A 27990-nucleotide genomic window follows, 5' to 3' on the forward strand; every position below is an offset into this window, starting at 1 on the left:
TTTTTTTTTTTTTTTTTGTAAATATTGTCTTTATCTTTCCATGGTGACTTATGAGGCATGTTTAGGAAAATTTTATTTTAAAGGTCAGAGATTCCAACAGAATCAGCCAAAAATTTTTGAGGTTTATAGAGTGATTAATTCCTAGAGTCCTTCATTTTCCAGCCCTTTAATTTGTGCAATCACATTGAATGTTCAAAGTCTATACTGCTTTTCAAAGTCTTTCAAATACTCTGTGCCGAGTCACAACCGGCAATTCATAAATAGAACTGATTAACATTCCCCACCACAAAGATCTTTGAAGGAGACTAAAAACAAAAACAGCATATTTGTTGAATCCAATTTGCTTACATTTCAACACACATAACTCCACTTAACTGGCCATCACAGCAAAAGCCACAACATACACACACACACGGCAGCATGGAGCTAACCACACAACTTCAACAGACAATGCAGACAAACTTGAGTATAAACCAAGATTTTTCTACCTCTTTTCATAACAGGTTAGTGCTGGCCCTCAGTGTTGGTGTACAGTTTTTATGGCATGGGAAAATAGGGATGTTTCTGCCCTATAAAAATAAATGTGTTGAAGGCTTTAGTTTGAGCTTACACAACGTCAGAAAGTTCCAAAGGCACTGGCACAATACANTATGCAATAGTTTTCAAAACCGTTCTCAAAAATAAAGCATAAGAGAGACATGCTGGTGGGTCTTTGGTGGGTATATCTTGTCACCAACCACCATTCATACCAAGTCTTTGGCTTTAAACTGCTCCTTAGGTCATTTTCTCTCCATCAAGTAGAAAGCCTGGAACCCTCGTTGTTCTTTAACTTTACAAAAAGCCCTACGAAGGGCTAAGAGAAAGAGCATGTAGAAATGCATGCACTATCTTTAAGAAAGAAAGGGATCCAATAAGGAAGAAAGTAAAAGAAAAATACGTCAGAAATCTTCATTTTATATGTCATCATATATACTTCTTTCCAAACCTTAGTTTGATACGAATGGATTTTCATGGATGACATCTTTACTCTAGAAACAGCTGGGGCAGAAAGATAAGCAAGAAGCAGAAGTTCTGAGTCCAGATAAAGACAATACTTTTGTTACATCAACGGATGCAGGGTGAGCGATGGGGCTAAAAATTGGGAAAAATTTCCCAATTAGACTTAATGATTTGCAATTCCTCAAAAGAAGAAAACTTACCACATTCTGTGCAAATTTCTCAAAAGATGTTCTGCGATCCATTGAGTGTTCCGACTTACATGAGTGGGGGGGGGGGGTAGCAAAGGGAATTAGGGAACATAAAGAAAAAGAAAGCAAGGAAAAGAGAGCATAAAGAGACAGGATGATGAAATGAGGCAACACCAAATCCATGTTCTAAGTCACAGGGACCAGGAACGTAGGAGGGCTGCCAAGGAAGGATGCTACACACAGGACATAGGCTCTGTTTTTATTAGGACTTTTATTTTTAACACCAAAACTCTTCCTGTGCAAACAAAGTGGTATGATTTCAAGCAAAATCAAATGACACTAAAATGAAGTAGCTACACGAAGGTTTTAAGCTGACATCTGCAAAGCCTATATATGAATATCTAGTGGACTATCTTAAGAACTTCTTCATACTTTTCTTTTAGGACTAGATTTCTGTTTATTACATCAATACTGTAGAGCATTGCTGTCCAATAGAATTTGGATGCAAATTTCATTCTATGGTGTCTAATATTTCGGAAGCTTTTAGCTGAGGCCACTGAGTATGTGACATCTGGCTAGAATTTTATGTACTCTTAATTAATTTAAATTTAAATTTAAACAACCCCATGTGGCTAGTGGCTTCTGTACTGAACAAAGCAAGTGCAGAGTATCTACGGCCAGTGGCAAAGGCCAGTGGACTTCTCTAAAAATCCTATTAGCCTAAATTACAGTCATAATTACACAAAATTAGAATTTCATCTCAAAAATTTCAGGACGCTATGGATTATTTTGACATTGAAAAATAATGAATGATGTTGAATTTTTATATTCAGATTTTCCATACCCTGCCTTACTGATTATATTGATTTTAAACATTAATTGAATAATGAGGTCTATTGCAGCTCTTCCAAAATGTGTTTGGCTAACTTGTTAGGTGTGTAAAATTCATCATCAAGATACTAAGTAGTCCAGGATGAATGCCAAATTAAAATATTCTGAAGCAAACATAACTACATTTTGGCAAGTATCATTGAAAAAAATACGTCTATATTTAGCTATGGGGTATGTGGCCAAAAACATACACCCAAGCTTCCTGGGGAAAGAAAATCCTCTTCAAGTTTTTGACCTAATGATGTTATTCCTTCATATTCATCAATTTTAATTTGTTATATTTTATTATTTATATTTTATATAAACTAGACATACAAAAGACTAACATGAAACATGAAAACAGCTTCTAAAAAGCGTTGTAAAGCATGAACATCTGCAGAAATAAACAAAACAAAAAAGAAAATAAGCAATCAACAAACAAAAACTAAAACATCTTCAATGGCCCTTATAAAATGCAAAGGTTAGGGGAAGGTGTTCACTTACCATTTGTCCAACACCCTGGCCTCAGCAGAGGGAACTACTCCATATAATTATAACTGAGAACCAGATTGAAAAAGGTCACAAAGAACCAGTACCTTTTTCTTTGCCTGTAGAAGCTCTTGATAGGCACTGGATCTTATAAAACGTGGGTATGAATCACTTTTCATCAATTTGTAAATGTGCTCCTAAAAAGAAATAATGGTTGAAGTGCTTCTTTATCATTTCTCAGGGAAAACCAAATACTGTGTTAAGAATACAGGGGATAGTTGAAAACAAATCTGGAAGCAGCTAAAGTTAATAATGATAATGTTGATGAGAATGCTTTGTGTTTACAGAACATGTGAATCTTCAAACTTACCATTTTATTCATGGATCCATATTTCAAAGTTACAGAGAGTGAGGGGGGAAAACCATAAGAGACTCTTAGATACTGAGAACAAACTGAGGGTTCATGGGGAGTGGGGGGAAGGGGAAAGTGGGTGATGGGTACTGAGGAGGGCACTTGCTGGGATGAGCACTGGGCATTGTATGGAAACCAATTTGACAATAAATTATTTTAAAAAACAAATAAACAAACTGGACTGACAGCTACAGAGGAGGCAAATCACAACCAGTGCTTGAAAAATATGGAATTCAGTTAATGGAATGTCATGAAGTTATTTCAGATCAAGCTGTTGATTTATATAGGTTATTTGAGAATATAACTCAATCTACTATCTCTTAAAATTACTCCAGGCCAAAAGCAAATAATGTGAAGTCAAGTCTGAGTAATCATCCTAGATACCTTGGCATCTACAATATACTTGGAAGATGCAGACTGGCCAGATGAGTCATCTCTTTGGTGCAAATTATATTTAAAAATGTCACCTACATCTACTTTGAGCCAGAGCGCAAATCCAAAAAATATTGTGTGATATTTAATTGCTAAATCTCCCAATTTGTATGCCTAAAAAAAAAAAAAAAAACAACTCCTGCAGTGGCAGATTAGGTAAATATTTAAGAAGTGAATCCTATAATTAGTCTGCACAAAATGTCCTATTGTGATCATGAATATTGATAGACAAAGAAGTCAAGGTCAAAAATGTATTGATCCGATTCAGTTGTTGGCGTTATCTAGGGAGAGTCTGCTCTGACGAATTGCAGCACAAATGCTCCTTCCTCCTTCTAGTCTAGTGAAAAATCACATGTTAGGTGAAAAAAGAGTGTATGTGGATGTCCTGATCTTTCTTTTTTTGCAGAAAAAACATATTTCAGGAAATGACTCCACTTCTCTGGTCTCAAACACACCAGAAAGAATTTGGAGTGATTTTTCACTCAGTTTCTAGCCCAAAGTTCACCTCCAAGAGTATGGTACATTCGAGGCCCTATCAGAATTTGTCACTGGAAAACTGGAGAGCTGTCTTGTTTTGGAGTCAAACATTGAAGGTTTCAGATCTTATCTTGCTCAAGACCTGCCACTTACAAACATGTAAATATGGGTCAATTTATCTCTGAGTCTTAGTTTCTACTCTGTACAATAGGGTGGCTGTGAGGTTTAAAGGTACGATATATATTTAGCAAACTAGGGGTATATGTATAGTAAGTGCTCAGATAAACTTGCATATATGCAGGCACACTTCTAGTGACTGCCTATAGTAGTTAATTTAATCCTCACAAAACCTCAGTAAGGATGGGAGCCATTATTACACCCATTTTAGATATGAAGGTCACAGAGCTCTGACTAGAACCCAGGCAATTTGGCTCCAGAACCTGCTTTCTTAACCATTACACTGTGTCCTTTCTCAATAATGGCAGGAATTTCTATTACTGTATTTTTGAAGATGGGATTTAAAAAAAACCCATCAACATTTGGAGTTAAATATCTGAGCTTAACTGAAAAAGATGCCAAGGGTCAGGTGGTATTGTTTTCTATAGAAAATTATGCCTTTTCATTTTATTGAAGACCTATTAAGCAAAAATATTTTTAATGCCACATAACAAAGAAATGTTCTTTTTATGACTTTGGGGAGATCATTTCAAATGTTTTACACATCGTTGGCTCTAGAAAAATACTTGAAATTTTATCTTCCACTGAAAGAAAGATAAATTCACAGAGAAGTAAGCAAGAGGACTATAATTTTCACTGTGCTCTCTTGCATGTGTCTATAATTATCTCTACATAGAAGCCCGTGGCAAAGAATGGGCATCTGGTTAGCTATCTCAGCCGGTGTTAGTTTTCTATACAATGGCTTGTTTCTTTAGACCAAAGAGAAATATACTTTCCACTGAGAGTGAAAATAAGGAAGGGCGTGTATGTATCTTACTCTCCATCTTCTAGATTTTATTTTAGCAATATCGTTATTTGAAGAACAAGATACTTTCTAGAACTAATATTCTTCTCTAGAAGAGGTTTAAGAAATTAAGAAGTATGCATGTTCCAATTTAAAAGCCAATTACAGCACATCTTATTAAGAAAGGAATACCCAAAAGCTTATTTTTCTTCTTGAGTACAATTTTTTTTTTTTTTATGAAAGGAGAAATTCAGACTGTGTCTAAGGAGGCAATTATGTCCAGTTTGAGGGAAAAAAATCTAAATATTTGTCTTAGGAAATTAATATCTTAATATAAATTTCCTTTATTTTTCCTTTCCACAGATTAAAAAGTTAACTTGGAAAATTCACATATGCCTAATTCTATTATTTTACTGTATCATCAGAGACAAAATTGGCTTGAGTGTGACATACTTTTAAATTACTTTAGCTTACTTATGAGTATTCACAATGCTGAATAATTTAGGAATGTCAGCATCTTAGAATCTCCACCTTGGAAGATACCTCAGAGATTTCAACTATGTGTTACTGAGCTGGGGCCATCATTCGGTAAGTGTTTTCTCACATATTGGGTGACAGGGTAGAAAATGAAGTAAGAGTGTTCAAATATTTCAAATATTCCCCTTTAAGAAATTTTCACAGAAAAGCATTCAAATTTACAAACCATTCCCAGGCTTTAAAGACTGTCCATTTTAATGTGTCCCTCTTTTTTTCTAAATCAATTGGAATTGTTTTACGTACAGTTACCTACATTGAAAATACTAAGTCTAGCTGCCAATTACAGTGAAAATAAAGCAGAAATATCTCAAGCGTCAATTTCCCAGACGCACATTTGTGACATACTGTCAGGCCCACCCGTACACCAACCTGAGCATCTTCAAATGTGTATCGTCCAGGCTCCTTCACATTCTGTGTGGTTTTATCATAGCTCTTAGAATCCAAGTTAATGGCGCTCGGGGCTCCAGGAGCCAGAAATTCTTGCCATATTTCTTGAACTCGAGAAGGGACTTCTCTAATAGGCCTTTTCTTCAGGTCTTCCACTGCTAGCCAGAATCTATGGAAAATGTGACACCAAGCATTTACTGTGATGCCTCATAATCTGCAAATTCTTGTAATATTGACTGATCATACAATTCACATTAATGCATAGCAATGAGCTCCTTTTTTCTGAGGGCTTCCAATATATGGCCTTTACTGATTTTTTTTCCCATTAGTTGTATTCAAAGGTATAAATGTTTTCAAAGGGAAATATTGAAAACAATCCCTTTTAAGTGTTTGCTGTTGAAAGGAGATCTCCCAGAGCCCCGATTCTTTACAACTTTTTTACTAAAGCAAAATAGTAGCACTAAAGAATCATTTGTTACAAAGGAAGACACGATTGAAGAGAATTAGGGTGAGTAACATAGTGCATCTGCTTGGGGGAGGAAGCAGTGCACTGTACTGTATTATTTGGATCTGTTGTCCATGTGGACAATGAGAGTAGTATTGGAGAAGATTTTCTGCTCTACCTGGCAGGGGAATCACAGCGAAGCTTTACTAGAATTCAAAGAGGCCTAGACACAAGATCAGAAAAGGCCCTCGCTGGAGAAATCAGGGCAAGTAACTAATTTGAAGCTGTTTAATTCACAGAATTATGGAATAACAAAAACAACAAGCTTTCACATGCCCTTGTTTGAAAGGTTTAAATTTGCAGAGGCATCATAGCAATTCAGAAGCTCTGAAAAACAAAACAAAACAAATACTGACTTTCTTCTAAGTATATAAATATATTTTATATGCTTCTATATAGAATATATATGCTGTAAGGAAAAAACATCAGAATGCATTTTGGCTGTAAGAACAAATAACAAAGTCTAATAATAAAGGACCACATTGTATTAATGGGTTCCATTTCTTTAAATTTGGCTCTATGTTATATCATTTTGGTGAGAACTAGAAATAATGTTGAAAAGATGAATATGGGGTGCCTGGGTGACTCAGTCGGTTAAGCATCTGACTCTTGGCTTCTGCTCAGGTCATGATCTCGTGGTTTCATGAGTTCAAGCCCCATGTTGAGCTCTGTGCTGACAGTGTGGAGCCTGCTTGGGATTCTCTCTTTCCCTCTCTCTACTCCTCCCATGCCTGTCTCTGCCTCTTTCAAAATAAGTCAATAAACTTTAAAAAATGGATATATATATATCAGTGTAAGTTTTTAAAATGAAAAAAAAAAACTTGAAAAAGGAACATACTAGGTCTATTATCCTCAATATGGACCATTATCACCCTAATGGCAGATGTAGTCATGAAATGGGCAAATGACACAAAGGCAAAGGTCATTACAGGTACAGAGTCTCAAGAGAGGTACAATTCGACAGACAGAACCTTCGTAATTATCAAATTTTAACTTGGGCTCTAATGAAAGGTCAGAAATAAGCAGTTGAGCTAGAGTTAGAAAATCAAATACGACTCCATCTAGGGACTTTCCAGTTTCTAGAGATCGTTTTCCTTTAGATATAAATAACGGTAGATAGTCCAATTTGGACAATCCTTACACATGAAACTACTGTTATTGTCTTCAGAAGGGAAGGCTCAAGACCATTTCCTCCAAAAATAAGAGATTTGGACACTGTGCAAATCTAATAGGAATGCCAAGTGCCGTCTGAGGGGGCATACATGTTGTAATGAGCACTCATTCAAGTGCATTCCAGCGTGCTTTCGACACCTTAATCAAAAGAATTTTTCTGTCCTCAAAGAAGCACTAGAGAAAATGGCTGCCTAACGTTAGGGCCCTGGGAGTGGCTCTCAGGGGACAGAGCAAACTGCATAGTGTGGGAGTGCAGAGCAGGAAAAAGCCTGCTGGGCAAGCACTGGGCTGGTAAAGGGAAAGCTGATACAGATGCAGTGACATCTTAATAAGTTTGAAAACACAGAAAGATTAATGAGAATATCTACAGTAATATGTAAGTGCAGGCACTATTCTAAGTGGTTTAGCCATATTAACTAATGCAATCTATACAACTCTAGAGTACATGCTACTATATCGCCCATTTTTGAGAAAAAGGAAACTGAGGATACGAAGATTAAGTCACTTATTTAAGATTGCCCACTATGAGTGTTTGTCCCTGGATAATTTGCAGCAGTTGATGTGCCCATAAATGTCTCTAAGAGCATCATTGCCTTTCTTTATTTTTTTATTTATTTTTGTTTTGTTTTTTTAAAACAGTTTATTGTCAAGTTGGTTTCCATATAACACCCAGCGCTCATCCCCACAAATGCCCTCCTCCATGCCCATCACCCCCTTCCCCTTCCCCAACCCCCATCAGTCCTCAGTTTGTTCTCAGCATTCAAGAGTCTCTCGTGGTTTGCCTCCCAGTGTGAGCGGTAAAGGGGAAGAGAGAGAGAGGGAGACAGAATCTGAAGGAGGCTCCAGGCTCCAAGCTGTCAGCACAGAGCATGACGCGGGGCTCGAACTCATGAACTGTGAAATCATGACCTGAGCCGAAGTTGGACGCTTAACCGAATGAGCCACCCAGACGCCCCACATCATCGCCTTTCTTATTCTCAGCCTTACTGCAGATACTGTAATAACCTAGTAGAGTGGAAAGGGCACTGGTAAAATCCCACTCCCCTTAATATATGGTAGCTGGAATATGAGGAAGTAAGTGTATCAATATCTTTGAGCCTTGAGTTCAGTAAAATGGGATGATAGTATCTATCTCACTAGGTTTCCGTTAGATAAGATAAATTATATAAAAGGCACTTTTGAGTGCCTGACATATTTTTAGACACTCAACAACAAAACTCATATTACTACATTTCCTTAGTACTTCCCCTGTGCCGTGTGCTTTACCTGAAAAGGGAATGAGCAAAACACACCAATGGACAGTAGAGGTTATATCTGAGGAATAAGTAGTCATCACTACACAGTATTCCTTGACTTTTCTTTCCCCATCAATACCTGAAGAACATAGGATTGTCACGCTTCTGTAAAGAACAGGTGCTTACAGGCAGCGGCTTGATAAGATGAACTGAAAATTTTTTAAGCTCAATTAGCCCTCCTGGCCAACTGGACTGTTCTTCCTCCTTCAGTGTGTGACACTGGGTACCTAAGCAGAAGCAGTGGGGCTCAGATTTGGGGAGCAGTGGAGTGTAGCCTCTACTGGTTTTTTAGAAAGCCTAGAATGCCAATTACCAGCCCACCTGACTTGGACAAGATGCTTCGCCTCCCTCAGACACATTTTGCTTATCCAAAAATGGTACAAGAATGTTTACATTTCATTTTTGTTGTGATGATTAGATGTGTGATAATCAGAAAGACTGAACACAGAATATAGCATGGCATACTCATAGCAGTATGGATATAATTATAATATATACAAACTATGTCATATTTCTTAAATGAAATGACTTAGTTGGGAGACTTGCATGGCAGGGCGCCTGGGTGGCTCAGTTGGTTGAGCGTCAAACTTCGGCTAAGGTCATGATCTCGCAGTTGGTGAGCTGGAGTCCCTCACCGGGCTCTGTGCTGACAGCCTAGAGCCTCGGATCCTGCTTCAGATTCTGTGTCTCCCCCTCTCTCTGCTCCTCCCCCACTCACACTCTGCCCCTCTCTCTCTCTCAAAAATAAGTAAACATTAAAAAAATGAAAGAAAACTAGCATAGCATTGAATTATTGAGATGAGAAACGGTTAAGGCTTGAACTGAGGAATCAGCAGTGATTCAATTCATTCATGAAACAAACATACTTGGCACTATTTCCTTTGCCCAGAGCTTCCTTTCTCTTACATTTTGGCTGGTTATCTCCTGACATCCAAGTCACAGCCTAAAGCCATTTCCCCTGGGTGCCTTTGCTGACCTCCAACTCTAGGTTAGTTATCCCTCTGCACTTCTCAGAGCTAAATAACCATGATTTTGTGTTCTGATCTGCATTTTTTCTCTGTATCCACTACTAGGCTGTAGTTTAAATGAGATCAGGAACCATTTTTATTTGGTTAGTGATACTGGTGAGGCTCATTACTTGTTTATTTCTTAAGTTTATTTTTATTTATTTTGATAGAGAGAAGAGGGGCATGAGTGGGGAGGAGAGCAGAGAGAGAGGGAGAGAGAATCTCAAGCAGGCTCCGCACTATGAGCACGAAGCCCAATGCAGGGCTTGATCTCACAAACCGTAGATCATGACCTGAGCTGAAACCAAGAGTTCGAAACTTAACCTGCTAAGCCACCCAGGTGCCCCATTTCTTGCTTATTTTTTCATCGTGATACCTATGATGTCGGCATTTATTTAAAAACTTACAGAATTAGAGGAAATTCCATCTTCCCATCTGCTAAGAGGCTAAAAATATCCTTTATCTCTGCTATATGCTTTATGCATTCTTATACTCAATAATTGATGAGATGACCTTGATACAAAAAAATATTTAGCAATGTAGATCTTCTAAAAGCCTTGTCAAGATGGGTTCCCACACACTTGAAGGAATAGGAGGCTGCATCCCAATGGTTCATGACAGGCACGCATATATAATAAAATTATTCCAGGTTCCATCTGTGGTCATCTTGCTTAAACCACAGGACATCTGTCAAAGTTCTACACGCTTCTGAATGGTTTGGTATTGGTATCTGTTAAATCATCTGTAAAGAATGTGACAATGCCTGGGGCTGCAGTGTTCCAATGAAAATAAATGAATGCTGAGACTTTTCCATAAATGGATTCCACAGGACTGCATTAAGTCATGGGAAAGTAAATTAGGGTATCATGTTTCCAAAGAATAATGAATGAAAGAGCTCATGGAAAAAGATTTTTCTGTAGTGGAAAGTTATCACTCACTTCAGCAGTCTTAAACAGAGCCATTAAAATCTATTGCAGTGTCTCACATTTAAAACTTTAATTTCCAGGTGCCTCTTAAGTTAGGAAAATTTCAAAAATATGTAAGGATGATGCTTACAACAGATGGGTGGAATGCACACCCCTCGCCTACTAACAGCTCAGTGTGGCACGGCCCTCAACTGTCCTGAAGCTATATTTAAATGTAACAAGAGCATGAGCTGCCGCATAGTGTTATTTCAAGCTATTTTTAATAGGCCCCCAGACCTTACTTTAAGAAGACCAATACTGATAAATAATGATAATTTAACTGCATAAATACTATCACCCATTCTTTACTTTGCTAAACAGTAGTTCAGATATACTTCTTTATGGAGTCCATTTCAAAAGCATCGCATTTATATACTTAATAGATGAAGAGATAACGTAAAAACAAACCATTATAAGGAACTAATAATGCTGGACAGGCTTTGCCTTTGTTATCTTTTCTTCCTCCATTGAGAGGCAGAAATTCCGTGGGTTCATATCATCATCATGTTGGTAGGAGGGTAACTGATCTATTTAGTGCACAACAACCACACATATCACAGCAAGTCTCTCTGACGTAGAATAAGATACAAACAATGTGTCTTACCTTAAATTTTCTGAGCTGAATTCTGACTCTAGGAATTTAAGGAACTGTTCTCTCCCAACTGGGTCTTTCAATGCTTCATCCATGCCAAAGCCCCATCGTTTTACCCTCTGCTGACTTGGTTCTTTGCTATAGGAGATAAAAATGAGGACAAATATACTCCTTTCATTACCAGTTCTATCTTCTGCTACTACATCTCCCCTCAAAATCATATATACCTTGAAGTTCCCATCTTTAACATATCTTTCAGGAAAAAAAACCTGTGCTTGATGGATGTGCATGAAATCACAGTGAAGTATACATTAGGCATGAACAACAGAGTCTAATCTTTATTAAGCATGAGGTACTAAGTGCTGTAGATGGATTCTTTTAGATTGCTTTCTGCAACTTTTGAGCCAGGTACTATTCTAATTCTGAATTTAAAAATGAGGACATCAAGTCACAAAGAGGGTTATAACTGGCCAATGTATGAAAGGTAATAGGGGGCCATATTCTAGATGTTCTCACCCCAAATCACAATTTCTAGTGTGCAGCCTCGTGGTGGTATGTTGTACTGGGGCAAAATGCACTGGGACCCAAAATGCCTACATTCTAGTTATGAATCTTGTTAATGAAATGTGTGACCTAATCCTGGCTGAATCACAACATTCTGGGGCCCCAATTACTCATCTATAAAATCTAGAACTTACGGATGGAAAGTTTGCACTTGTCAAGCACTTAAGAACACTGGCTGGAGGCAAAAGAAAGTCATTAAACAGAGTCTAGAGGAGTGATACAGAGGAGGAAATCCACACTCTGCATAGTGATAGGCACTGTCCTATTCATGACTCTGTCAAGATGGAGGATATACGCCTTCCCTTACAGAGGTCATGAAGGAAACCAGCGAGTCTTAAATCGTGCTTTGGTTTTCTTAAGAGGCCAGTCTCTTGTCACATTCTCTTGGAGTGTTTATGACAAGTTTATTTTGTTTTAAAATTGAATTTATAAAGCCATACCTGTAATGTGCTTAAATAAGTATGGATTTAACATTCATTTTGCTTGAATACAGGGGACTGTGTGGCTATGTGGATTTTCAAAGAAGCTAAAAACCAGGAACCAAATTTCAAGAACTGAAGAGCCCAACTCTGAATAGTCCATCCTGAAACTCTTGTACCTCTAATTTTGTGCCTGTCCTCGGGCAATGCACATCTGGACACAAATGCAAGTATCTAAGGTTTAAAAACCATTACCTTGAACAAGAACTTTATATCACGGGCTAATAGAGACACAGAGTAAAACAGGCCTTACAATTATCAGCTATATAATTCTTCCTATTTTACTCGAAATTAGTGAAATAACTGGAGAGAAGAGAACACATCACATACCTTGCTTCAAGTTCCCAGAAAGTAGTATCGTCAGACAGCCACGGGTTAGAAGGGTCAGGTGGCACAAGGAATGGGTCATATTCTAAATATTGTTCTGTGTAACTTAACAGGCTAGAAAGAAAAAAAAAAAACCATTTTCATCTTCCTTAGTTTTTTGGCTGAGGTTTTACCCGGTCCCAAATAAAGGATACAATATAAAAAGGTCTGGGCAAGGAATTGCTTGCTTACAGAGTAAAATCCAAGGGAAGTTTTTACATGTCAGTAACTTTTATGCATCAATTTATTGTGCATCTTGGAAGACAAATGTAGCTAAGGAGTCCATGTGTGCCCATGCTCAAGCCAAGTGAGACAACATCCTCCGTTAAAATGAAGCAAAATGGAAGGCGTCAGCGTGTGAAGAACAGTGCTAAGGGTCAGTTCCAATCCTTGGCCAACTGGTCCACCCACAGCTGAACTTTTTGCAAACTTGGAGAACGGGTTAAAAGGAAATTTTTATTGAAAGTATTTATAGGAGTTAGGTAAAGTGGGAATCACTAACATTTTTTTAAAAATCTGTATTTTAAAAAAAAGAAAAAGAGAGGAAAGGAGAGGAAAGAAGTTGAGGGGAGATAGGATTTGGCAATGCTCCAAAGCGAAGAGTGTGTGTGCCATTAATAACAGATTTAAATGAAGAAAAGGAAAATATCGAAAATCTGTGTTTAATTCAAATTCTGAAGTCATGCAATAACTGAAAAGTGTGAATGTTAAGATGAATTTACAGAGAGGCTCTAAGTTGCCAAAAAGTAACTTGATAAATTGAAAGGTTCACTTCTCTCCGCAGGAGTGAAAAATTCAACTCCTCAGAAATGTCTTCTGTATCTATATCTGATTCTGGTTGTGCAGGACTGGGTCTCTAGGGCCTAAGGACAGTAATGATCATTCTGTCATTTAAACTAGAATAAACGTGTTCCCTGGAAGTTTTTTTTCTTTTCTTTTCTTTTTTCTTTCCTTTCCTTTTCTTTTCTTCTCTTTCTTTCTTTCTTTCTTTCTTTCTTTCTTTCTTTCTTTCTTTCTTTCTTTCTTTCTTTCTCTCTCTCTCTCTCTCTCTCTCTCTCTCTCTCTCTCTCTCATTTATTGTTTTTAAGAGACAGGGAGAGATAGGACACAAACAGGGGAGGGGCAGAGAGAGAGAAGGAGAAACAGAATCCGAAGCAGGCTCTAGGTTCTGAGCTGTCAGCACAGAGCCCAACATGATGATCAAATCCACAAACTGTGAGATCATGACCTGAGCTGAAGTTGGACACTTAACCCACTGAGCCACCCAGGTGCCCCATCTTGGAAAGTTTTCTATGTACAAAAGGTAAAATAAAATTTCTTACAGGATTCTATTTTCAACACAGTTAACTGTTGCATGAAATTCTTTTATTTATATGGACATCTCGAAATACTTACCTATCAGCAACTTTTGACATTTTTAACCGATGTCTATCTAACTGTATTTGCCAATATTTAATCTGAAAAGAGTTAAAGAAGTAGTTATGTAAGTAGTGGCATTCTCATAATTTTCAACTCTAAATTCTGATAGACTGGGCAATTCTAAATAAGAATATGTTACAAGTCAGTAACATATCAAATGAGATGGCTCTGAAAATTAGTGTTTGAATGTAAACATAGCCAATATCCCTATAGAACAGTAATGAATTTGCACATTCTGCATACTTTAACAAACTGTAACTTTATTTTAAAAGCATTTATAGAGATTTTAAACATTTATTCAGAGTGAATAACCAAATCAGAATCACCTGCAATATTAAGTTCAGAAAACAAACATATTTGTCATTTGTACTATAATTTGAAAGTAAACCTTACTTCCTAATACTAGCCCAAGAAAGCATCAGATAGGTGTTTGTGGAATAAGTTTACCAACATTTCACGACACTCATGTGGACATAACCACACGTGGAGAACTTCAAAACTCTCTAAATTACTTTCCGTTCATGGTGATTTAAAATATACTAGAAAACGTATCATTACACTATTGCTAACCCACATCACAATAAAATATTAGGGAAAAGAATAAAAACATTCTTTTGAACCGAATCAAGAGATTTCACTATTATCTGATATAAGAGACACTGGCGTTTGACTCTGGAGTATTACTTGGAGCCCAAACTATGGATCAATTTGTGAAACAAGAAGTGACCTAGGCCATGAGCATACACCAGTGTTAATGAGGGAAAACTTCAGAGGCTTATGGAGAGCAGTGCTGGAGAAACAAGAAAAAGCTCTCTGTGAAGATCACATCACATGATTGGATATGAAAACACGTGACTCAACCTCACCAGCTTCTATTCTTCTCATTCTTCAAGAAGAGCTCCGGAGTACAAAATAACTCTTGAAATGGAGACGTCTAACCATCAGTGCACATCATTTTAAAAAATTGGTTAGAGGAAGTGGGTTTGGGGGAAGTAAAGTGTGAAGAGATCTGAAAACCCTTTCTATATATTGATATGTTTTCAAGAGACTACCTGTCTTAAAATTAAGTGATTTCACTAACTTTTAACTGCAAATCTTCTCTGTGAAACAGTAAATCCTTCAAATAAGCTTTTATGACCCTTGTCATTAAGATTCACCATGTAGTCTTCATAACTACAACTCTGTAAGCCCTTCACAGATTATTTTCTAGGTAGACCCACCTGTTGTTGCAATTCATCTTCTGTTGCAGGTTTAGTTTCTGGTGTGGGTGTGTGGGTAGGACTGTGACTTCTAATGTCATTTTGTAAACCATAGACAGACTATATTAAAGTAAAAAAGAAATATGTTAGGACAAAATATCATTTATAGTCCCAGGCTTTCCAAAAGGTAATTTTGTGTTATATATTCAGTAAAGTAACTCCAAGCTTTGTTACATATTTGATTAAGCTTCTCATTAAAATTCAAAGACACTGCTATCATAAATATCTTATGAATATAAAATAGAAGCACAGCCCTTTGAAAAAATATGTGGTTAGATTATTGACTGTGACAGAATAATTGATTATATAGAGAGAATATGGTAAGTCTGATAATAAAATGTGGCGGTGGACTGAGAGTACTAAGTTGGGGAATAACACTATACAGCATTTAACAAATATTGATTTCAAAACAAAATAAGGGTGGATATAGAATAGAATAAAAAGTTTATAAACCAAAAGAAAATAAAAAGAATCTGAGTTTTACCCAATGGAATATTGAGGAGAGAGACCATGTTAACAATTCCATTGTCGATTTGGTCTCTGTTAGTGTGATCAAAGACACCCCAGAGTGCTCCAAGTTTCCTCTCTCAGCATTGGGTTATTTATCTCACCACACTGGCCTTGCCATTCGGTGCCGTTGGTGCCTTTTGCAATCATCAGAGACTGCAAAGTTTTCACCTCTCTTTGGAATCCTTGATGCCCCGGTGCTTCTTTAGTATTTTGTCAAAAGGTCAAACCTACTGCTTAGGAATACTCTTTTTTGAGAAAGACTCACTGCTTAGTACATACAAATAAATGCCTGGAGTCGTACAGACATACAAAAATTCTTCAACTGAGGATAAAGCATTTCACATATCAACTCAAGAGAGAAGCCAAATAACTTTTTCTTTCATATCAAAGAATTATGTTTTTATTTTATTTTAATGTTAATGTTTATTTAATTTTGAAAGAGAGAGATACAGAATGTGAGTGGGAGAGGGGCAGAGAGAGAGAGGGAGACACAGAATTGGGAGCAGGCTCCAGGCTCTGAGCTGTCAGCACAGAGCCCAACACGGGGCTCGAACCCACAAACCATGAGATAATGACCTAAGCCGAAGTTGGACGCATAACCAACTGAGCCACCCACGTGCCCCAAAGAATTATGATTTTAAAATAAAGGATTTATTAGAAGATACTGAGCCCTTTTTCTTTGGACAAGAGTATGAAAGATAAGGACAAAATAAAAATGTGCAAACCCCACAAAACTGAGTTACCAGATAGGTTTGGAAGAAACTCTTGAAATCAGAAGAGGGTAGATCCAGATGTTTAACAGAGCCAATTTTCAGGCCCATCACCAACCATACTAGTATCTCTAAATTCTATTGTGTTTTGTTCCTGTTTTCACTCAGACTCTATCTGTTCTTAATGTTAACCTGTTGGCTCTATACATGGACCTTTGGACTTGGTTTTTCCCTTCTAACTCCTCCTTACCTTGCTCTTAGCCTTTCTTCAATAGATATTCACTTGGATTTAACCTACCTGAATGATCCAGTTCGGACTGCCTTTGGTAAATCTTTCAATCTGCCCTCTCTTGACTTAGCCTCACCTCTTGGAACTTAATTTCTATCACTGGGCATCCGTTTCAACCCAAAATGAGTATGGGTTGTCTTCACATAGGTTGTGAATTAAATATTAACAGGAATGAACTGACTGGCTTAATTTTTCTCTGTTCTTCCATTCATTCAGTCAACATTTATCAAACACCTCATGTATGCTGGAGGTAATCTTGAGCTGGAGGGATGTAGAAATAAACAAAGATAGATATGCTTCCTCTTCCATTGGAACTTACAGACTAGTGGAGGGGAAACATGTTACACAAATAATCACACAAATAAACATAGGATTAAAACTGTGGTAAGTACTGTGAAGGAAAACAATAAGAAGAGCATAGGGCCTGAGTACAAGGAGACTTAATTTTCACCGAAGAAACAGAAAAGGCCTGTGTGAACTACTAATACTCATATTTGAGCTTTGAACTCTGAAGTGACAGTTGAGGTTGATTTTTTAAAATTGGGTAAGTAAAACACCAGCAATTATTCAATAATTGTAGAAAATAAATGGAAACATTGTCCAAAATGTCTATTATTTTTCAGGTGTGTTACATTAATTTTTATAAATTAAAAAAAAGACCCTAAGGTTTAAACATTTCATTCTTGTTTACCTTACTTTAATTAAAGTACTTAATAAGAATCTATAGTGCGTGTAAAAGTGCTTATGAGAAGATAGTTGACTGTTTTAACAGCAAGTTTTTGGGTTAAGATTAAACATAATTTAACACACTGCTGGAAAAAAATGCTACATTTTATAGTGTCACGGAAGTAAAAGGATGTACATATTATCTTCTATCTCTATATTTGTATGATTACTTTAGTATGTCTGCACAATACATAGGTTCATGAAGGTCCGTGTAAGAACGACATCACTGGAAGGTGAAATTTAAAGCTGTCTTCTAGCAGCCTCGCCACCAGCTCTGAGCTTACTGTGGACTTTATATTCTTTGTCTTTCATGCAAGTAAACATCAGGAGTCCTGTCTTTCATCAGTCAGAGTGCCTTTCGTTTCCTGGGGACCAGTGATAGCTTTTAACTTTGATTCTTGGCTACAGCAAAAATGGCCATGAATAATGAAGTTTTATGTAGAAGGCTTATTTTATGAACAAAGGAGGTAAGGAAATTGATCTGAATTTGGCAGACACGTTATGGGGATCCTCTGAAATGTAAAAGGCTTTGAATATGTTTTAGAAAAAGTTAATACATTAAAATATTGGCCTAGGGTGGGTGAAGTAGAGGTAGCAACAAGTAGTAATGGGGAGAAAGGGACATGAAGCTGTCTGAATGTCTTAATATTTGCAGCTGGGGGAAACGAAAATTAACTAACTGGGATCCATTCTGAGTTGTTAGCAAAGCTAGTTACCAATCAAGATGCTTTGACTTGATGAACACGTCCATTTATTCAAACACAGTTTCCTGGACTAGCTTTCTTTTCATATAGGGTACCATCCAAATGAACACTGGGTAGGTTATTCATAAAATGAAACAGATCTGACTTTCTATATAAATCTGTTCATATGTGATTTCCCCTCATGTCTTAGAAGAAAGAGGTCTAAGAAAATTCTCTGTTTAAAACAGAAACTTTTATTTATTTATTTTTATTTATTTCTGAGACAGAGAGAGAGTGTGTGAGCAGGGGAGGGTCAGAGAGAGAGGGAGACACAGGATCTGAAGCAGGTTCCAGGCTCTGAGCCGTTAGACAGAGCCTGATGCGGGGCTCGAACCCACAAACCATGAGATCATGACATGAGCTGAAGTCGGAGGCTTAACCGACTGAGCCACCCAGAAGCCCCAGGAACTTTCTTTTACAACAGTAACTTAAGAGTGCAGAAAGCTTCTATGCTTGTCTCTGCTGAGTGAAATCTCTGGGATTTTTCTAACTGGTTAGAAGGAGGGGATATTTCTCTTTCTTCTGGATTTCTCAGGTCAACTAGGGAATCATCTGCTGTCATGTGGAGGAAGCCCTGGCAGAGAGAGGGCAGAGAAAGGAGGGCAGGGTTAGAGAGAAACTTGATGAGTCCCTGGGTCCATCACCCCCAGGGCTAAATCTGCCCCTGCCGATTCCCTAGGCTTTAGAATATTCCCTGCTTTTAGCCATTTTGAGCAGAGTATCTATTGCCTGCAAGTTTATTGTATTTCTTACTTAAAACCCTTTTGTGTCACTCTAAGGCATGAGTAGTTTTTTCTATTAAGATTAAAATGCCACATTGTGCATACAGACATAAGGAAGTGTCAGGCTTTTTATGTATAAACAGCTATAGCCACTGCATTAAAAGCAGAAAAGCTAGACATTTAATTGTGAATTTGCTAACCGTTCTTCCGGAATGTGCACATTAGCTATTAACTAAAATATGAAGTGCCTCAATGCTTAAATGAAGGTGATAGAAAAAAGAAAAGCGATGAGACAAGAAACAGCTTACTGTTGTTTTGAAATATGGGTTCTGGAGTTATAGGAAGCGATCCAAAGTGTGGGTTCAGTCATGTATGCACAAGTGTTGTTTTGATTTCCCTCAGATTTTGTGTTATTCTAGGCCCCCACTTGCTATTGTCATGGAAATAATCCACCCTGTGATGGTTAATTTTTGTGTCAAGTTGGCTGGGATATTTATTCAAACGTTATTCTAGTTGCTTCTTTGAAGATATATTTTGAGTGAGATTAAAATTTAAATCAACAGACTTTGAACAAAGCCTATTGCTGTCCATAATGTGGGCGGGCCTCATCCAATCAGCTGAAGGCCTGAAAAGAAAAAAAGATAGACCTCCTCCAAACAAGAGTTGCCAGCAGATGGCAATTCTTCCCCGGGACGCTAGCCACTGGCCTACCTCATCCGATTTGGGGCTTGCCAAGCCTCTACAACTGGGTGCGTCAATTTCTTAAAATAAATCTTTCTCTGTCTCTCTCTCCTGCCCCCTTTGGGGGAACCCTGATTAATTCACAGTCTGACCTATTATAATTAAAATTTTAGAAGCAGGTTGAAGAAAGCCAGGCACACAGTGCCCCTTAAAACTTGCCTAGACTAGGCTGATTTCTTCCTGGCGATGCTATCTTATCATTCATAGAGACTTACAGAAACACAGTTCCTCCCACTTCTTTGTGTTTCAGTAAAGACAGATTTAAAACCTGCCTAAATACTTACACATATCTCAAATCAGATATACATCTAAGCCTTCTCTTCACATATTTGATATACATATTTGAAATCCAACAATTAAATATAACATTCCAAACTCCATGTTGTTTTAGGTACATATGATGGATTACTGCTTTTGGGATTTACTGGGTCCCTTATTCTTCTTATATAATCATGAGACTTATATCATTGCAGCCGAATGCCAAAGAAATGAACAGCGGCTCTCTCTGCTTGCAAAGATGACGTACAGTTCAGGGCTTCCACTTTCTTACCGGCAGAGGTTTAAGACAGAGGGTGGCCACACAGCTCAGAGAATGAGCAAAGGACACAGCCCGATTAGCTGAGGCGGGCAAAGGCAGTTTCCAGAAGTGGCAGGCGGCCTCTGCCATTTATGTGTAGGGCTTGCAATCCCACAGACTTGTCTGCTCCCCGAGGACATAACTGTGAACACTTCAGAGAACGGTGGGCCGTTTGTTGCTTGCCGTGTTTTTTTCCTGTTTGTTTTTGTTTTTAAATAAAATGGTGTGGCAACTGAGAATCCCAAATCATTTCAATTCTGTTGATACTATGTTATGGACGGGCCTGTGTCCCTTTGTAATTCATGTTGGTGCCCTAACCTCCAATGTCACTCTGTGTGGAGATGGAGTCTATAAGGAGGTAATCAAACTTAAGGGAGGTCACAGGGTAGGGCCCTAAGCCCATGGAGCTGGTGCCCTTATAAGATGGACAGACTCCATCGCTCTCTCTGCCATGTGAGGACAGAGTAAGAAGGCAGCTCTCTAGAAGCCAGGAAGAGAGCTCCCACCAAAATCCAACTTGATCTGGGACTTCTAGTCTCCAGAACTTTGAGTAAATAATTCCCATTACGTAAGCCACCCAGTTTGCAGCATTTTGTTATGGTAGCTCAAGCAGACTAACACAATTACGTGGTTATATATGTATAGATATTTGTCTGCCTGCTCCATTGGATAACGAGCCATGGGACCAAGGTCAGGTGTGTCCCATTTACGATCCGATGTCTAAAAACCAGTGCATGCCCACCATAAAGTAGAGACCTGTTAAATCTACTGATTGAATGGGTCATGCCAGTTACTAACTAAATACGAGCTAAAGCAGCAGTGGTCCTAATTCTTCAAAAACAAACCAGTATGTGGCTTAGAGTCCTGTAACCGTCTGTGTAAAATTATACATGTGAAGATTCTAGCAAATTCTGCATGTCTGGATATGAGAAGCTACATACATCAAAAGGTGACCAAAAAATCAGTATTCTCCAATTGTTGAAAACAAGGGTGAAAACTTTCTCTTTTCTCTGGCAATTTCAGAGAAATTAGGGAGCTCTGCATGGGGCCCTATGGTTCTACCATTATTGATACACAGGAAACTAGACCCCAGCCAAGACAGACAGGGCTCAGTAATTCCATCTCTTACAGCGTTTCACCTTGCCAGGCCTGGCGTTTCCCACCGTTAAGTGAAGCACAGCGTTGCCAATTGATGCTTTTCAAGCATTCCAAGCACGACGCCATGTGAGACACAGCTAAGACAGCAATCCCGGGCAGTGCTAAGATGGCTGCCTTACCTTTAAGCCCTATCTGCCCGTCCCTATGCCTTCTCTTCTGAGTCACCGCATATCTCAGTCGGTGTCTTTTGGGAAAACTTGACACAAAGTAAGGTATTCTGAAAAGTAATTCTTCCAGATTCAGAAGCAGTGATAGGTGGCTAAATGTGCTTTTGGAGAGCTGATCGCAGCTCTGAATGCTATTCTGCAGCACAAAGCCGGTCTCCATGCACCCAGGTTGCACCATGCGCACAGGGTGGGAGGAACTGCATGAGACCAGTCCCAGGAGAGCGGGGCCAGCGAGCCCGCTTTGGTCTGGCTTTGCCTCTTTCTCTCGGAGGGCTCCTGGGCCAACAGCTTTGGAGCACTGCCTCTGAGCGGGTTTTGTGGCACTTTCTCTTGGCTTCTTTATCCTGACATCAAGGTAAACTGCCTTAAAAGAAAAAAAGTACTGGGATCCTAGTGGGGCCTCTGAACGCATTTCTAAGAGACGACAAGAAATAAGACTACAAAGAAAAACTGCTTCATGCCTACTGCAGGGACAGCCTGGAAAACCCTAATGCTACATAAGGAAACAGCCATAAAAGGGAAGGTCTGGGACTTTAATTCAGTGGTGCCCATCGTGGGCTGCGTCCTCAGGCCAGAAATTCTGATATGCATCAAGTGTTCTTCATGGAATGAATAAAAACGCCTTCAATGTGTATGTGCTACTTTAAAAAAATATGTAGCTACGATTGTTATGTTATGTTATGTATTTTCAAGAAATTATTTACAACGTCACTGAATTCCAGATAGGTTTTTTGGGTAGTTTGTTATGTATTCTCTCATGTAACAGATACCCAACGAACGAACATACAACCACTACCTTATGGTTGTGTCACAAACTTCTGGTGTTAAAAGGGGGCCCTCACGCCAACTCTGTGGTCCTACATCTTTATCATGTCCCGTTTCCCTCAGAATTTTCTCTAAAAATGCCCCTCTCTCATCGATATCACCTTTTCGAACATAATCTGCGTCTGTGTTTCTCATCCCCCGGGTTCTGAAAGAGAAGACTCTCTCTTTGATGACCCTTGTTTCCGATGGAGAAAGGAAGTGTCCTCAGCATCTCTGTCCCCCATCACAGCCACTTGCAAGCCCTGCCTGGGCCCTGCATACGTTGGAGAACCACGATGTTCAGGGGAGATGGGCTGATAGAAGACCAGGGCCTGAGCTCCCAGATTGTCTTCTAGCCAAGGAAGAAGGAAGAGCAGGGAAGATGCTAGAAGATATTCCAGGAAGTGGGAGAAAGTTGTTTTGTTTTGTTTTGTTTTGTAATGACTGGCACGCTCCAAACAGTGCAACCTATTACCGAGATCAACACAGCAAAGGTGGATTTTTACCTTCCGTGTTTTATGTGGGTTTCTCATTCTGGATGACTTCTTTATGTCCACTTCAGTGGTATTTACACATCCAGGCTAGAAATAGAAAAAACAGAGAGACAAAGAAATCTTTGGGGGTGAGGTTTTTGATCCATGCATTTTGACAACCTGAACAAAAGCTGTGATGACCCAGGTCCCTGGACGCTCCTTCTAAATGGCCACAGCCACTCTTCAGCACAGCCAGTAAAAAGTACATTACACTCTCACTCCTTGCACATAGAGGACTTCAGATACCATTCTTGACTCAATTCCAGAGAAACAGGGACAAGAAAGGCATGGGCTCTGCCTTTGAAAGTGGGTGTTGACATTAGTAGTGGCGAATCCAGCGACTCAGAGCAAGGCTGTCCAGAGACCAAGCAGCTGGCAGCCCGGCTCCGAGTCCTCTTCTGTGTGAGGTGACACTGTTAGCAAATGACCGCTTGCTTCCCAAGTTGGAAAACTACAATCAGTTGACCCAGCTCAAATCCCACATGATTTTTTTTTTACACTGCTTCATGAAATCAGGGGACTAGGAATATTTGTTTTCCATGCACAGAATGGCAGTGTGGGCAGCTGGTACTGGCTCTCCGACGATCTCAGCAGCATTGTTTTGCTGGACTAATCGTTCTGTTGCACAGAAACAGAGAACTGGAAACCCTCTTTTGTACTTGGAAGAGAAGAGGGGTTGAGGGAGAGAGTAAGGAAAGAGAAAGAGAATGGGGCTGAGGAGAAAGGAGGGGGAGAAAAGGAAGGGGAGGAGGGAGAGGGAAGGCAGAGGTGGTGGGAGGAAGATGATGAATCAGGACAAAGAGGAGAAAGGAGATTCAAGTACACAGGGGACCTTATATCTGGACAGGTCTTTTGATACCACTTAGTATTTAGAAGTGATTGGAAGGAAGCATTTTTGTGGATTGTGTTTCCCTAACTTTCAAGGTTTGGTACCAGATATAGGGATCTCTGGTACTAGAATGCAAGATCATTAAAACATGAGATGTACTTGAAAGTGATTCTAGAGAAACTATGAATGTGGAAAAAGACTTTTGCGCAGCTGGGATGTTGCAGGAGGGGGGGTGGAGAAAAAAGGCAGCACTGGTGTGATTCCAGAAATCAGCTGTTCTCCAGGCTCACTGGCATGCAAGGGGGTTCACTTTCCGTTTAATGGGGACATGTACGCAGCATTTTCCTTAAAGACCCCTCTCCTGATAGCACAGCCATTGGGATACAACTCCACCATAATAGTGTAAGGCATAAAAAAAGTAAGTAAGGAAAGCCTTTTCTTGATTTGTTTTCTACCTAGGTTGCATGTGAAATAAACATACCACAGACACACAAATGCGCACATGCACGTGCATACACACACACTGCACTAAAAATAAATAGGTCACAAATTTGGTTTGCGTACACATATAGAAAGAGATGGCTTAGCGCCACAGTCTGCTTGAGAGAAAGGAGGAAAAACCACCCCTGGGTGGATGTAGTTACTAACTGACACAGAGTAACTCACCTTAGCTACCTCAGCATACGGACCAATATCTGATATTCTGATTTAATTTCTCTGTGGCTAGCAGTGGCAGGAATATTTTTCAAGAGGCCTCAGTGAATCTGACATGCAGCCAGAATTCACAACCACTGATCTAGATGTAACAAGGATAATGTTTTGAAAATATTAAAGTGTTTTTATTTCCTATTTGATTTCCATTTCCTTGCAGCCTTCCACCTACGAGGCTCAGTCCATTAGGAAGGCAAGGCATTGAATGCTTTATGCTCTAAGTGATTCATCAAGAGCCACGCATGGCTAGACAGATCATAGAGATCTTCTTCTGTATGTGAAGGGTGGGAATAGTACGAATATGATATAGAGGAAAGGGAAGGCAAGCCCTTCCATGACCCGGAGAAAGAGATAATTGATTATGTATATAAGAAATATTTATTTCTACATCGAATTGCCAGATCCTGTGATAAATGGTGGCATATAAGGACAAAGGAATGATTTTCTAATATAGTAAGCACAACAAATATGTGAATCATCACAATGTGGGAGCACAGGACTGGAGAGAAGTTTGCCCAAGGCATTATGCAACAGAACATTTCATATGTCTATTGTTACGTACATCCTCTTGGCTCTCACCAATGGATGATATATCTATATATCCATATCTGTATAGATATATCTAGATATCTATATGATATAGATATCTCTATATATAGATATATCTATATCTCGATATAGATATCTATTTGATATCTATATTATATGTGTGTGTGTACATATATATGTGTATATATGTGTGTGTATATATATGTATATGTGTGTGTATATATGTATATGTACATATATGTATATATGTGTGTGTATATACATATATATATATGTATATACACACACACAGAGTGTTTGAGCAAATTTGATCCCAATAAGATCATATTGTCTTCGGTTATTTTAACTTTTTTTTCAATTTTAGAGAGAGACAGAGAGTGCGAGTGGGGGAGAGGGCCAGAGGGAGAGACAGAGAGAATCCCAAAATGACGCCCGATGTGGGGCTCAATCCCATGACTTTGGAATCATGACCTGAGCCAAAATCAGGTATCAGATGCTCAAATGACGGAGCCGCCCAGGTGCTCGTGTTTGGTTCCTTTAAAAAGGGAGTCATTTTTTAAGGCGTATATAACATGTACCACTAGCTGGCACCACATCCACATGAAATGTTATGCCTAACTTGGTTCTCCGCACTACTAAACATAGCTTCTCAATAAGATACAAATAATGTTACCATTACCAAGTAAGCACTCAATAAAAATGTTCAGATATGCACCACTGGCCATATATAATATTAAGTTCATAGTATTGTTCAATATAAGGAATAGTGACACAATATTTACACTGACCTAGAAAAGAATCATAAATTATTTCTAGTGACTCAAGGTGAATTTATTTGCAAAAGAATCAAGCCCTGTTGTGACATTACTGTAGCATTTTTTATTACAAAGTACAATTGAATTCCTTGGAATCCGTTCCTCAAGGAGCAAATGATCATATTATTGAGAAATATTACTGCCATCGTGTTCATGCAAGTGTCATAATGAATTGCAAAACAGATGAAATTTTGGTTTCTTTATTGATAAAATTTTAATACCATTCAGTTCCTGTCATGGCAAAATGCCATTATTGTAGCGGTAGGCACACTGTGCGCAGGATGACTTGGGAAACTGAAGGACTCTTCAGTGAAGAGCAGCACAAAAAGATAGTAATGGAGAACCACTCTCTTTAATTCAGTCTCAGCAGCTGAAGTGAAATCGACGAAAATAATGTCCTAAATGACATATGAATGGAGATTTAAGGATGAGGTGGCAAACAGAACTGATAATATCCATATTCCTGGAAACTAAAAAACAAAACAAAATGAAAAAAAGCCATGATTCTGGGAAAACCAAGGTTTTGAATGTTGAAATATTTTAAATAATTATTGGTTCAACTGCAGTTAGTGAAAAATATTTGCCTTTTTATAACACGTTTCCAAAGTTCAATTTGCAATGTATTGTACCTCAATGAAAGTGATTCCCTCATTATCCTCATACAAAGTGATTACAGATTTTAGGGTGATCAATCTCAGGATATTTTTTTAAGCATTCAGTTGAAGCTTTTATTTCTATTCTTGAGTCAACAGGGTTTCCTAAATGCTACACACAAAGGAAGTTGTTTAAGGTAACTAACTACTCTGGAATTCCTTTCATTCACCCTCCTTTATAATATTTACTCATCTGATCACTACTCAATCTTATTTGCTGGACACAGATTCTGGAAGATGTAATCCTGATTCAGTGTAGCCTGTGAACAAATTCTGAGAGTCAACAGACAGAAGGAAGTCTCCTGCAGCAGAGGGGAGGGAAATGTGCCATGATGGCTTGGAGCTCTGGAAAGTGCTCAGGTCAGGTAGAAATTGTAGCCCATGGTAAGGACTTTGACTTAAGTCTAAACATAAGGGGCAGTCATAAGGGAAGTGACTTGATAAGTTTATATTTTTAAAAACTCAGTCTTGTGGGACATCTGGGTGGTTCAGTCAGTTGGGCGTCCAACTTCAGCTCAGGTCATGATCTCAGGGTTTGTGAGTTCAAGCCTTGCATTGGGCTCTGTGCTGACAGCTCAGAGCCTGGAACCTGCTTCAGATTCTGTGTCTCCCTCTCTCTCTCTCTGTCCCTCCCTCCCCTGCTCATGCTGTCTCTCTCTCTCAAAAATTAAAAAACATTAAAAACCTTAAAAAAACCACCTCAATCTCTGAGCCTGGAGCCTGCTTCAGATTCTGTCTCCCTGTCTCTCTGTCCCTCCCCTGCTTGCACTCTGTCTCTCTCTGCCTCTCAAGTGTAAATAAACATAAATAAAAAATACATTAAAAAACTCACTGTGCCTTTCACAAAAAATTAACTCAAGATGGATCATAAACCTTAATGTGAAATGCTAAACTATAACCTTCCCAGAAGATAGCATAGGAGAAAATCTAGGTGACTCTGAGTTTCATGATGACTTTTTAGATACGATACTAAAAGCACAATACATTAGACAAATCAACGATACACTAGGCTTCACTAAAATTAAAAACTTATGCTCTGTGAAAGACAAGCCAGACTTGGGGGGAGGGGGTACATCTGATGAAGAACTGTTATCCCAAATATACAAAGAACTCTTAAAACTCAACAATAAGAAAATGAGCAACCCAATTTAAAAATGGGTAAAAGGACTGAACAGGTACCTCACCAAAGAAGATATACGGGTGACAAATGAGTGTACGAAAAGATGTTGCACATCATGTCATCAGAGAACTGCAAATTAAAACAACAATGAAATATCACTACACACTTAGAATAGCCAGGGTCCAGAGCCCCGACAGTATCGAATATTACAGGGCATGTGAAGCAACAGGAACTCTCATTCCTTGCTGATGGGAATG

At 38.7% G+C, this 27990-nt stretch overlaps 1 protein-coding gene across 2 annotated transcripts in view; it reads right to left on the reverse strand.

Moving 5' to 3' along the window:
• RGS7 (regulator of G protein signaling 7) overlaps positions 1 to 27990 on the reverse strand; it is a 509116-nt gene that overhangs the window by 16719 nt on the left and 464407 nt on the right. The window contains exons 9-16 of one of the 2 annotated variants that reach the window (XM_077761798.1): positions 23030 to 23104; positions 15338 to 15436; positions 14094 to 14155; positions 12663 to 12773; positions 11302 to 11427; positions 5735 to 5921; positions 2654 to 2743; positions 489 to 569 (exon numbers count right to left, since the gene is read on the reverse strand). In XM_077761798.1, coding sequence (XP_077617924.1) covers positions 495 to 569; positions 2654 to 2743; positions 5735 to 5921; positions 11302 to 11427; positions 12663 to 12773; positions 14094 to 14155; positions 15338 to 15436; positions 23030 to 23104 — 825 coding nt within the window. In that variant the 3' untranslated portion in view covers positions 489 to 494. The remainder of the gene's footprint in view (positions 1 to 488; positions 570 to 2653; positions 2744 to 5734; positions 5922 to 11301; positions 11428 to 12662; positions 12774 to 14093; positions 14156 to 15337; positions 15437 to 23029; positions 23105 to 27990) is intronic. The other variant, XM_077761799.1, reaches the window with a different exon arrangement.

The sequence above is a fragment of the Crocuta crocuta genome, unplaced genomic scaffold (genome assembly GCF_008692635.1).
Source record: "Crocuta crocuta isolate KB4526 unplaced genomic scaffold, BGI_CrCroc_1.0 scaffold243, whole genome shotgun sequence".
Lineage (NCBI taxonomy): Eukaryota > Metazoa > Chordata > Mammalia > Carnivora > Hyaenidae > Crocuta > Crocuta crocuta.